This window comes from Anarrhichthys ocellatus, unplaced genomic scaffold (genome assembly GCF_004355925.1).
Source record: "Anarrhichthys ocellatus isolate YVR2014 unplaced genomic scaffold, GSC_Weel_1.0 scaffold1, whole genome shotgun sequence".
Classification (NCBI taxonomy): Eukaryota; Metazoa; Chordata; class Actinopteri; order Perciformes; family Anarhichadidae; genus Anarrhichthys; species Anarrhichthys ocellatus.
In genome coordinates this window covers 12774912-12788814 of record NW_022280031.1, presented here as the reverse complement: position 1 = coordinate 12788814, position 13903 = coordinate 12774912, and the positions used below count along the sequence as shown (strand labels likewise).

At 41.1% G+C, this 13903-nt stretch overlaps 1 protein-coding gene across 1 annotated transcript in view; it reads left to right on the top strand.

Annotated features, from left to right (window-relative positions):
- The first annotated feature begins 469 nt into the window (after positions 1 to 469).
- The window catches only part of suclg2 (succinate-CoA ligase GDP-forming subunit beta), an 83955-nt gene continuing 70521 nt past the window's right edge, over positions 470 to 13903 (top strand). Inside the window, exon 1 of the mRNA XM_031857061.1 lies at positions 470 to 561. Within this exon, the coding sequence (XP_031712921.1) occupies positions 478 to 561 (84 nt within the window). The 5' untranslated portion in view covers positions 470 to 477. The remainder of the gene's footprint in view (positions 562 to 13903) is intronic.

The window sequence follows — 13903 nt, the reverse complement described above, 5'->3', positions numbered from 1 at the left end:
ATATTAGAACCATGTTTATAAAACCACACATGGAATATGAGTGTAATTTCAGAAAGTAAACTCCTCCTCAGGTATATATATATATATATATATATATATATATATATATATATGGGTGAAAAATAAAATACAAACAAATAGAAAAATGTAACATTCAAAGAATAATAGACTGCTTGTAGCTGCAAATAGAAAATAATAATCTTATTTTCTAATTGCAGCATGGACCATGTTTTCAGGGTTTTAGATGTAATTGCATTGTAGCCTGGATTTTCAGATATAAACACTTCTCATTGGATTAAGTAGGCTGACTGTATATTTTAAACTCTACTACTACATTACATTTCAACGGTGCTGTAGTGTACAGCGTGCACACATTTCAAGCCCCGCCCATGTCTTCCCGATGGCCTATGAACGGCTCCGCGTTAACGCACACATGCTCCCGACGTCATATCTCTCTCTTTGGTCTTCCGTGTCAACATGGCGGCTTCCATGGCATCCCAGGCTGCAGCAAGAGGACTGAGAACAGCAACCTCAAAGCACTTACTCCTGGACAAACTCAAGGTACTGTTTGCGGCTCACACTGCCGACGGAGCTGGTTCCACCTCGCACGGGCGGGTTCGGCTGCCTTGTGTCCGTTGTCACCTCCTCGGGGAGCTTGCTCGTGGAGCTACGTGGCTAGCAGGTTAGCGTGTCTGAGCAGAGAGCAGTTTGACAGATCAAAGTTGGAACAGTAGTGAGAGTCCGCCGGCGATGTAACGACACTCTGTCCACCTCGTTACGTCATATAACGACGGCTGTTCTTCCAATTGACACGAGCTTTGCTCTGCACTAATGTTACAAAATGCCAAGTACAACATTCATCTGTCATCTCTTGACATTGGTGTGTGTGTGTGTGTGTGTGTGTGTGTGTGTGTGTGTGTGTGTGTGTTCGCTTGGATATAATACTTCTACATTGGGCTATGTGAGCCTTTTGGTTCATTATTAACAGCACACACGTGTTCTCTTGGTTATAAAGACAGCTATGGAGATATACCTGAACATATAACTACCAGGACAAAGCTCAAAGTTCTCTAACTGCAGATAACACCGCAGTCGAAAGGTTAACTGTTGCACTTTGATCCTCCAAATGTTGTGTTTGCGTGCTGACAACAGCAGCTCGCAGAATTTGTCCTGTTAGGTTTGTCTACGTACACGATGGCGAATGATAATGGTTACATTGTCATCTCTTTGCAAACAAAGCGTTGGGCCTAATGATTGGAAAAACAGAATGAAACAAAACTCCGCATGAGCCACACACAGAATCAGAAATAAAGCCCCCCCCCCGCCTTTTATTGACTAACAAACAAACACACTCTTACTGAGAAGAAAGCGGAGTTGTATTTTCATAATAAATTTCAAAGCTTCAGGAGAACTGATGGATATATCGACATGTTCTGCTACAAGCAACGCCTCAGTGTGATATCTTTCATTCTCAGTCAGTATCCGAGGTTTGGTCTTTATTGGAATTATAAATGTTTGTAACTCTCGTGCAGATGTCCGGATTTAGAGGACAGATTAGAGCAGGAACCTGTTGATACTGTAAACATTGGTCCAGCCAAGTCGGCGCTCACTGTTTGGCACAGTGTTAGCACTACAGTGCAATTTCATACAGTGCTTTTTCTTGTCTTGCTTTGATAATTGGAACAGGTGTTTACATTGAGTGGAATACGTTTGTTTGACAGCTGGTGTGCCTGAAGCACATCTGTTAACATGAAACTCAGGATTGATATTGTGAATACCAATAAATGAAAACATTTCTTCATTCTGATTCCTTCTGGTCAGAATGGGATATCCCTCCCAATAAGGCCACAGTCTACATGGCCATCGGGATGCAGCTCCGACTGATTATTTCTGATATTAAGTAATTTAACACTGAATATCGGAAACAAATGGGAAATGCTTGTAGGAACTTTCCAAACTAGGAACTTCCTTTTTTTTTTTTCTCCGCATACTGAAAGCTACAAATCACTGTTCAGATGACGGAGTGAACGCTGCTCTGAAGGAAAAGGGCGACCCAATTAGGTTGAGAGGTAGTTTCAGGTATCAAATTAAGATATATTAATTTAAATATAAATATCTGTGGAAATTATAAGGACTGTGTAAAAGTTAGTAGTTATGTTGAATTCAGCCAATATTTATGCACTCTCTCTTTAGAACCCACATTAGAAATTAACTTTATTCTTACAAAATTAACATATTGTCACATTAAAACAGAATTACTGTATTATAGCCAAAGTAAATAATAACAAATACCACATGTCTGTATCAAATTTCTGTGATATCAGGCATTATTTTGGAATTGGTGTCTTAATTCTCCCTATCCCCACCCACGTGATGAAATTTCAAAATCCATCTGCTGTATTTATGGGAAATAGCCTTAGTGTCACTGCTGTTTGATTGTGGTTTCTAAATGAAATACTTACTCCACTATACTTCCCCATGCACTCTGCAGCAATCAGGAAGTCTAGTGTTCCCAAAATGTATTGTTTTACTCAGTGGTGTGTGCAGTGTGCCCTTAAACATTTGCAAAATGTGCTAATCTCACATTTACTGGTTGCTGTACCTCTCTTCCATTACTTCTCCCTCTCTCCCCCTCTTGGGCCAGGGGATAAGAGTTCTGATCAGGGATTCTCTGCTTTATAGCACATTATCAGAGCCTGAGCTGATTGACAGCTGGGTATCTCTGCAACAGAATCAAATCCGCTTTAACAGTATGTCAGCTAAGCTGAGGAATTCAATTTGAGATGATTTGTCGACAACAATGCAAAGGACATCGCAATATTCAGATGGCTAGGCTCCAGGATGCTCTTAAAGGGAGAGTGGGATGTTAGGTTTCTCTCTCTCTCTCTCTCTCTCTCTCTCTCTCTCTCTCACAAATCAAATCTCTTGAATTCTTGTCTGCACAGCGAGATAATCCTCTGGCTGTTTTTCACTGTCGCTGCACAGTGGTGAATTTGTAAACGTTTGCTAAGTTTCTACTTTTTCTGTAAGGTGTTCCTGCTTAGCAATAACCCAACAGTGACGAAGCCCAGCATGGTTTGAAGGGAACACACTGGGAAGAGAGGTGGTTCAATGAGACTCGGTCCTGAATATTTTACAGAGGATGGGCGGGGGGGGGGCCTCCGCTTGTGACGACTTCTTTTGCTGGAACTTCAAACGACGGGCGGCTTCCCCATCTGTCTCAGCAGGAACACATTTACATTTCCTCCCCGCAAGGAATACTGGAGGACGAAGTTGGCTCTAACTGGATTTGGATATTGCTCCACCAAGGTTAATAGCCATTTCTGTAGCTGGTGAGGTGCTTAGACTTTTTCAATAATTTAGAAGGGCTGCAGTCATTAGGAAACGTTGGCAGCCTCTGAAACGGGGAATGCGATGAGTGAATGCACTACCTATTAGCTTAACTTCTGCTGTTGTTCGAGCGCCGATAATGAGGGAGATGTGGGAGTGATGCTGGAAATGAGTTGGGGGGGGGGGGGGGGGGGGGGGGGGGGTGTGGGAGGGGGGGTGGGGGGGGGGGGGGATGTCAGTGATTGCTGACAGCTGTAATTCATTAAAAGTGCAGTATGTTGAAGATTATGTTCATCCATTCTGGCCCATCCATCATCTTTTGAAATTAGGCCTTCAAACATATCGTAAGTGTGATTTGGATTTCATAATTGAGTTTGCCTGGGGCAGCTTCCTGTGAAATTTTTTTTTTTTCTTAAGGAGCCCTGAGTTTTGTGTCGTAAAAACAGTGATGGCAGTGTTACAGTGTAAATGTGTCACAGGGCAACATCGCTGCTGCTGGTGGGAATAAAGACATTAATAAAGAAGCTACTCTTAAAGTAGTACATTGCTTGTAGTAGTACTGTTGTAGTACTCTACTGATGCAGCCCCAGAGACTTTGTCTGGATCTCAAGGCACTGGATAACCCTCTTGCAGCGCCAACAGTTGCTAATGTTGTGTTAGCCGATCACAAATGTGGCTCCGGGGTATATTCCTGCAACCAAGGTCGTGCATGTGGACTTGGATGTAGATAGGGGTGAACTTTGACGCAGCTGCACATCCTTGTATGGCCTTCTCCTCATTACTGCGTTATCTACCCCCTTTTGACTCGACACCTTTGAATGTGACTCTGTACGCCCTGTCTTATTAACTATGCTAATTACTGAAATCCCTATCTGTAGAGACACAACAGTCAGGTTTTCCTTTCTTAAGCCTGTCTGCAGGAGATTAGACCTGCCCTGCCTAAAGACCTGCCAATGATGCAAATCTGTCTCACTGATCTAAATCCTGGAGCCACGCTCTGCTGCTCCCGCCTCCGTCTCTGCAGCTCTGTTCTATTACCGGCTCTCTTAACAGGCACATGTCATTTTTCTCTCCGTGCTCCAATGGTCTGGGCACGACCTTAGCTTTGAAGAGGCAAGGACATAGATTGGTGTTGCCCAAAATATAGATTTAGTACATATCGATTCTGAATATGCGAAACTCCCTCACTCACAGTGCTGTCTTCTCGTCACTCATCCCATTGGCACCGGTTGTATACAATCATTTGCTGGTTGGCGTTTGATAGCATTCAGTGTTTCCCATTAATTACCTTGATAGTGTCGGCCCACCACAGTTTCATAATGAACCGGAAATATTTCCACACCTTGGTGGACTTTGTGATCGCTGCGCCTTCTCTCCCTGTGGGGAGGGACGGGGCTCCCTGCTCTGTTAGGACGACCAGATCATTTGTCGTTGTCTATTTTTTTTTTCTGAACAGTGTGTTTCTCGCGGAGAAATTAGGTGGCGCGACATCCCCCCAAATCTCTAGGTGAGACGCCCGCGGTGCTCAAGGTGGTCCAGATATAAAATACTACGCTGTGTATTTTCAAGCTCTTCATGTGGGTTAAGATGTAAAAGGTAACATCCGCTTTTGGTTCCGTCGGAGATGTAAATTCTTTCAGGCGTGATGTTATTCTCAGTTTGGCTGCGGCCAAAGAGGTGAAATAATCTTTGAAATGATAAAACCACAGTGAATTTGTGGATGTTTTTCCCCAAATATTCTTTATTGCAGAGGTTCAGGCTGTTACTACTGACTGAATCACTTTACATGTACATTATGGGCATACTCCTCCCAAAACATATTTAGATCTATATCTCATTCTCATTCTTAGTTGGAGCCGATAAACATCTGTTTTTTTGTTTCTTAAGATATGTTCCCTTACGTTGCCAAAAGAGTGAGAAGAGGTAGAATCATGTTTTGATTCAGTATTCTCTTTTATTGTTGAATAAAAAGAAATACAGAGGTACAAATTTTAGGTCATATCGCACACCCCTAGGTTATGAATGAATTGATTACTAAAGCACAGAGTTCTTTGTAGATCTTGCCTCAAGTGCACCAGATTGATGCATTAAACTTTAAAGTGCTACAAAATGTTTCTTCCGGGGGAGCATCCACCCTCCACAGTCTCCCAAAAATCCTGAGGGAAACACTGGCTTTATTATAGTAAGCCTACTGATCTTTTAATGAAATTCTAAAATTGAATATTGATATCATTCAAGGTAGTGTGTGGAAGTTAGAATTTCCAGTATCGTGAAGACACTCATGGTAGGAATGAGAGGAACAAAGTACGTCTCTTGTGCCACACGTCTCTTTTGTCTCTTTGTTTGCTTCATAACTGATATCATCAAATTCATCATTCAACAATATTTAAAACACCTTTTGGGTAGCAGGTTAACAGAAAGTAAAGGCTAACAAGTGTAAAAGCAGTCGATTTAACATGTGGTGTCACGTTTGTGAGGATGAGACATTATGCTGCTGTCAAACCAGTGTTCCATCGCCACCGTCTCTGCCATTACTTCTCATCCAAATCTATGGAGGCGGTGCCAAAGCTGAGGACAGAGGGAGGAACTTCTGCCATCTGTACTCAAGTACTTCAGTAATTAAAGGAGACCAGGCTAGTTGGCTCTCTGAATTAGCCCACTAATGCTTCATGAGGCGTGCTCCTGTTCCACGGCTGCCTTTCAGTGGAAATATGCCTGTGATTCACACTGGCCTGTTTATGCAGAAAATCCACATCAACTCTGCTTCTTCGCCTCCTCCGTTTCCGTTATACTGCGTGTCGCCGCTCTCACGGCTCGCCGCATAGTGCTCGTCTAATTGCAAGGCGGCCCGTATTTATGAGTTGCAAATAAGTCGAAAACTGCCACCTCATTAGCGGAAAAAAACATTCCACTGCAATAATAAGTGTGACGATGATTTTGATCGTCGCTCTGATTTAGCCTGTGCTCATGGACGTGGACACCATAAAGCTCCCCTTTTAAATTCTTCCCGGATGGTTAGCTAAACGGATGGGGGGGAAAAGAGACGAGTTCATAACCTGAATGGGAACAAATCAATTACATAGAGTTGGTGAACTGGCAATCTGTTAATTTCTTAAACATTTGATAATGCCCCTTGAGGAGCATTCTGGTTAATTAACACTGCAGTAATTTCTCGTCACTAATAAGGCTGTGTCATTTCAAAGGGGTTAGGGTCTGGCCATGACAAGTAATGAGGATTTTAACCTCACCAGACATCTGGGGATACTACTGTGTAATATGAAATATTCACAGCTGCAGTGGTCCACTTGCTGTGGTTAGCGGTTCAGACCCAAATGCACTGCTTTGTGCCAGCTCTATCAGATGAAGTGCTTCCATTATAGTTCCTTTTCACATTAAAGAAAACATTATTGTTCCAACAGGTTTAATGTGTACTGATAATATAATACGCTACTGCTACACAGCACTGAACACTTTCCTTTAAGTCAGCAAATCCAATGAAAACAAACAAAAAACACCAGATGCCCAAATGTACCAAGCAAAGCAATGCTTTGAGCTAAATGCTAACATCGGCATGCTAACAGGCCAATGTTTAGCCTCCTGAAAACAAGCAACCCATCATGTAGTTATAGTTATTATTTTGGTGTATTGTTATCATATTTATAGTTGCAGTAGGAGAAAACATTCATTTGCATCATTGTGAATTGGATCTTGGTTTTAATGGAGACATTGCCCGTGAAATTTAGATTTTGTTCGAGTTGAGGATACAAATCGTGTTTTTTCCTTTTATTGCGTCTCCTTTTTGTCTGGGATAGATAGAGTTTAATTTACCTACAATTGGATCCATATTCTTTAGCTTTTTACCGTTCAGAGGACCAGATAATAGACATTATGTTTGAGGAGCTTTACTTTGCTTTTTATGTTTTTGGCAGTTTTTCCCAGGGCCAGTGATCGGGGTTAACAGCCTGTCAGTATGCTAACAACAAACAATTATTACTAAACACAAAGTACAGCTGGGGCTGATGGGATTGTCATAAGATTTGCAGGTATTTAGTCATAAATCAAAGAAATGGACAGATTCAACGTTTGACCTGATGATGGTGAAGATGAAAAGTCGGGGATCACCAATGTTATTACAATGAATCCTGAGGGGAACATGAACGTGTGCACCAAATGCCATCAACCCATCCAATAGATGTTGAGATATTTCACTCAAAATACAAATGTCAACGTGATAGTGGGGCTAGATGAAAAGTCAGGGGATCACCAAAGTCATGAGCATTCGCTGTCTTGGAGTCATGTATGTCGGTTCAAAATGTGACTAAATGTCATGGCGATCCATCCAAGAGTTGTTGAGCTGTTTCACTTTGGAACAAATTAGTGGACCGAGTGCAGTGAGAATAGACTCGATCGTCTTCTCGACTTTTTACTGTGAAAATGCTGCCCTATTTTTCTGTGATGCTTCTGCTTTTTTCTCATATTTTTGTTTTCTAGCAATTAAAGAAAAAATCCACTAAGGTAGACCTTCAGAGATTTTAGTTGGCGATGAATACCTGCTGGTCATCTGGAGGACAATAACTCGGACGATGTTCAGCCTCAGAAGCTACGGCGTTGACTCTCTCAGCAATTCATCATTGGCATATTGATAGTTTCCCCTGTTGAAGTCGCACTTCGTCCACCATTGAGACTTGTTAATGATGACGGCCTCTGTGCGAGTGTGGTAATGGCGTGTGGTGCTCAAGGTATATTCTGAATCCCTGAGTGAGTGATGAAGGCTCTTGTTCAGGTGTCCTATAAGGTATTGATTGGCTCATGCAGCAGAAACCGCTTTGCATGCGTCTTCTACATCCTCCATCAGAGCAGTCTTTCCAACATGTCCACTGACGTAGTTCATCCAGCAAAGCAAAACACAGCCTGCAGAAGGCCCAGGCTGTTGTATTGGTTTGCATACGCGTCAGTAGAGCGGCACATAATGACTTTTTTTTTTTTTTTACTCCATTATAGATGAATGGACTTATTATTTTCTAGCTTACTCAAATAATTGCTGTCTATATAACAACAGTAAATAGTGAAAACATGCCCAAAGACCACGGTGTGGTATTCAAATGTCTAGTTTTGTCAAACCAACAGTCCAAACCCCCAATAAATCTTGCAAAATTTATGTTTTGTCAGTGGATTAATCAAATATGTAGGCCCAGCTGTTTATTTTGTGTCCCTTCTTTTACACTGCGTAATATAGGTAAAATGAATATCAAAATAATTTTTAAGGCTTTAATTCATCATCAATATAAATCACAAAATGCCTTAAATATGCACAATCACATGCTGAGCTATCAAAATATTCATTTAACTACTTGTCATCTTATGTGATGAATAGATGTTTTAATGATTAACATTACAATGTATGAATTTAATGGCATTAATAAAAGATAGTGTGGGCTGGATTGTCCCCAGTTAGATAAATGGCCAGTTTTCAGAGATAGTGTTCCCTCAGTGTTAACTGTCACATCTTCACTCACTATTGGCTGCATCCTGTCAGGCTTCACTCCCGGAAACAAAATGCCTTTTTTGACCCTTTTTGAATTTCTGAGCGACAGATTAAGGAGGAGTGCAGCATTGACTGGCTGCTGTTTATGAGGCCGATCAAAGGTGATTGGCTGCTTTGTAACCTTCCCCTGTAAATGAATGCTTATGGCTCCAATAAATCTCCAAGGAAGGCAGAACTAGTCTGTCAGATGGTGACTTTTTTGACATTGTTCCTCTCTCTCTCTCTCTCGCTCTCTCATAGTGATAAAGACAACCGCTTTAAACTAGCCCTAGGATATTGACTCCTTAAGTTTAACAGAAGGGCAAACGACAGAGGAGTGGCACGCGTGTCTTGAGATGACTTTGGAAAGTGCCACGATCAGACGTCCCCTCGCTGCGATGACACTTCTCAACAACAAGTGCAGTTTGACATTGTGTCTGTGCCGCTCTCCAAACCAAAACACGAGACTGCACAATTTTGTGCCTCTCAGGAGAAGTCCCGATTGTTGCACTGACGCACTGCCGAATACCATATGGACCAGCCGATGAAGTGTTTTGGGAGCGGCGTCGACCGTCCCGTCATTTTGTCCTTCAGTGCCACTCGTGGTTCAGTACAGCTGCGATGAGGACTTTGCAATCTGATGCAGCTGCTGCCTTGGCGCTGTGTGTCCTCTCTGCGTCTTTGTGTGAGGGCGCAGCCACTCTGAGTGCTTTGTGAAGCCGTATGGTCACATGCTTTATTCAGCACATTTTAATATTCAAAAAGATTCCTTTTTTTAATTTTTTTTTTTTTACTTATGTCAACACAATTTAGGAAAACCAAATTGCCTTTGAGTGTTTAGGTTGGTTTTGCAACTTTTCTCTCAACATCTTTTCACCACAGTTTGTGGTCTAATTCAGTTTATGATGCGTTGCTTTTAATGATTTTGAAACTGCACAAAAGGTCCCAATTGTTCAAACATCAGCTCAACAGAGTAATTAATGCATTTCAATTACCAGGGCTACTTTAATGCGAGTGTTTTTAAAAACACAAATTATCCTCGTAAATGTCCACTTTAGGAGACAATATGAGCACATTATGTATTTGTTTTTTTAATCCGATTTTAAAATTCATACATTGCTTGAATTTCAATGAACATAAAATATGTATGTATATACAGTATATGTATGTGAGTGTTCTCAAAGACCATTAAGTGCACCATTACATTTTGACTGTTTTTTTTTTATTTTGGGGGCTTCAAACAAAGATGTTTCCCTCGGGAGAAAGAAGGGAGAAAAAAAAGTTAGTACCCACCTCAGCTACGGTGTATTTCCGTGACATTTTGAGATCACTCTCTGAATGTCAAGTCTCTTGCTGCAAGCCTGCTGAAAGCAACATTCTTTCACGGAATAAGTTCTTCCTCAATATGACTTCTTTCTCCTCTGCCTCATTTGAATTTAGTTGTAAAGCTTTTTGCATCTTGCAAAGGGTGTAAAGCATAACGGAGGCTATGACGGGCTGTTATTGGAGTGGTGTCACATTAATACTTCATGGGTTTAGTGATGGCATGTTTCTACCTGCTGGACGTTCATGTGCATACAATGGCTGATTTGAACAGAAACTGGGAAGTGAAAGGAGACCGAGCTCTGCTTGTAGATTCATTCCTCATGTCATTGCTTACATTTCCAATTTGCACCTCGTAGTTTCTATCTAAATGTGTTTCTACGTCATATATGTTACTGAGAAATGCTGGCTTCATTGATTAGCAGAGACCTGCTCCTTAAATGGGGATGTTGCCTTGTTTCTCATCATCTCCATAGCTATTAATATAGCTATAGTTCTATCATCCTCATCGCTCCGACTCTGTTGCCGCTGCGCCCCACTTCCTGTCACTTGGATGCACTCATGAAAAGGATCTTGAGTGCTTTTGTGTGTCGAGGAGTTTGCTGTGAATATTTAAATGCCATCTCGGGCCCATGTCAGAGCATTCAACTTTGTTTGTGCCTTTTAGGGCGTCTTCACCAGTCTGCACCGTGTGTGTGTGTGTGTGTGTGTGTGTGTGTGTGTGTGTGTGTGTGTGTTAAGAATAAGTAGAGCAATAGTTGGGTATAAAGACTGGGTAGCATTGTCTCCAGAGAGCTGCTGATGATAATTACTGTAGAGATAGGCTCTCAGAGGACTGCAGGCCAGCTGCCTGCCTGCCTTGCTGCAATACTGTCATTCGCCACTTACTGTACTGCTTTCTTCTAACAGGGCAGACATGTAAAACTTGGGTTATTTCTTTCTTTTCAAGTCCTCCGCAGTATCATCTCTTCACTATCTGATAGCATTGAGCAATACTAGGAGAGGCTGGAAGCATAATTGTGCTCATGATTAGTTGAAGAGGAGTGTATTCTATAGGAAGGACTCAGGAGGGATCTTTTTATGTGATGTATTCCTAATAAGGCAAATTGGTATCATCCGTATTATAATTCTTATACTTTAGCTTTCTATCAAAGAACCACAGTATTCCTTTTTTGACTGTGGACAGCAGCGGTGACTGGATGAGTCTTGCAAAGTTCCAGGTATATTCAAGGTGGAAACTTTCCATTCAAAGGAGTTTATGGGAATTAACAAGATTAAAAAATATGAATAACATGGAAATATACATTGAGGTTATTTGTTCAGACTTCATTGACCATGTCATATACAGATAGAAACACAGTCTTTACTACATCATTAATATATATAATCCATTCATTTGTCAAATGCATACAGTGTAAAATCTGCCACTAGCAAGTTAAATAAAGTACTTTGAAAATTTGACTGTTGGCTGTGTGCAAACTTAGGGCTTAAAGTGAACAACACGTGTAGAAATAATGTTTTACAATAAAGAATAAATATACATTCATTAAAACTCCTTAATTAAGCTACATCCCACATTGTAACGGCTAGCTAGCAGTTATTAACAAGTTATAAACGGTGTGCTTTCCTTAATGGCTACTATATGCTATAAGTCTCTAGGCATTTGCCTCAGACGGTGCATTAGTGTTGGCAGTATTGTGGGCTGCACACAGGACAATGCACTGTACATGCAGAGGGATGCACTCTTATCAAATTCCTATTTAATGAGATGCTGGCAAATGGTCTGTACATGTGATGGAATAGTGCGCTGCTGAAGGCAGTGCATGGTTACACTTTTAAACTGTCAGAGAAAGATATGTCCCAAATGTCCCCGGCTAGAATCGAAGCAGATATCGGCTGTGTGTCTTTACAGCTTACCCACCACAACTCTGACCATTTCACTTCAGCTGCCAGGAAAAGGACTTTTAATTTTTCTTACCCTGGAAGCCTGAAATATCTCCTCACACTTTGCAACTCTATAGAACATCTATAACACCGTCAATAACACTTTGGAGGACGGTTTCTTCTAATTAGAGAAGCGGCGTGGTGGGTTGTTTTATGGGTTAAGATCTATTTTTATAAATAATGAGTGTCTCTTACAGAACGTGTTGCCGGGTGAAGCAACAAGATTGCCGCCGGTTTTCTTATTCAGTGTTTACCTCTGGAAGGTGTCGAGCCAGATGTGTGTGTCTGGGTGCAGGTTGTATGTTTCAGCACTGCCATGACAGATTTCACAAACGGCTGTAGTAATACAAAGCCTCACTTCATCTTTTTTTAATTATGCCGTATTATTGTTAGTCAAGGCGAAAGAGAGACGAAAAATATACTTAGTGTTGTAATTTACGGCTTATAACCTAATCATAAACCACCATAACCACGATCATCAGATCATAATGAAGAACACAACATTTACGCAGGGCAACGAATGAATTCAGTCACGTGTCATCTGTCCCATCGTCAACATTGGCAAGTCTCTAATATCAGTCAACAGTTAAAGCATTTACAATACGTAGTACATTACGATAACGTCATAATGCATCACTTCACCACTCGAGTATTATCATTATCATCCATGGTTGTTTCTGCTTCCCATCTAGTGATATGACCCGAACACTCGCATACAAAGTAAGTGAACGTGTCAGCCAAGTGCTATTTTATGCACTTGGCTGTAAAAAAAACATTACATGCCTCCGATATGCTGATTGAAAATATTTTGATTCTGGAGTTATTATGGCATATTAAATAGCACCAAGTCTAGCGTGGCAGATTAGCTGTGATTCGTTAGTTGGGGAGCTCGGTTGTCCATAGTGTGGAAAATTCCCTTCAGCTTTGATACTCACGATATGAATTAAAAACCAGAAACGTGGAAATATAAATGTAATAACATTAACACATGATGATACTATGACACTTTGGGGACGTTTATAAATGCAGAGTTGACCGTAAAATATAGAGGACTAGAGTTAAAGTGTATTTCTATGCCATTAATGTTACAAATTAAATTATTATTTGGATTTGATATGTATTACACACTCGGCTGCTAATGGTCTCCATATATTTGTAGTTATGTACTCATGTTACATTTTAAAGTGGTAGATTGGAGATGAAGGCAACAAACAAACAGAAGTTGTGTGCCTATAAGTAAATAACTCACACTAGGCTACACTGAGTGGTTGAACAATAGGTTTTATAATGATCCATGTTTTGTCTTTCTGTAAAGCAATTAGTAAATGTATATTTTGAAGTTTTATTTAAATAAAGTTTATGATTATCAATATATCATCATGATAATTTACACCTGTTAAAAAGACATCAGCAGACCGTTTAATGAAAGTAAAAATCCATCACAGGGTGACTTGTTCCATGCTGCATATGAGGTGGAATTGTCTTTGATACACATTGTCTCCGGGTCTGGTACGCACTACACCGTGCTCTGGAGCCTCTCCGCTCCTCGGTGTTTTGCCCAAGGTAACTCCAGGCGCCTGGAGGGACACCTCCAGCCCCACCTGACTTCTCCAGTAAGCAGCAGCTGTTATTTTGGGACGTCTGCGTCCCTCTTTTCCCCCCTCCTCATCCCCACTCCTCTCTTTTCTGTTTTAATTGATATGTACTGGTTTGTCCTAGTTTGCTGGTTTGGGAATGCCAATGGCAGATTTACATGATTGCTGCATATTTGTGAGCCCTTAT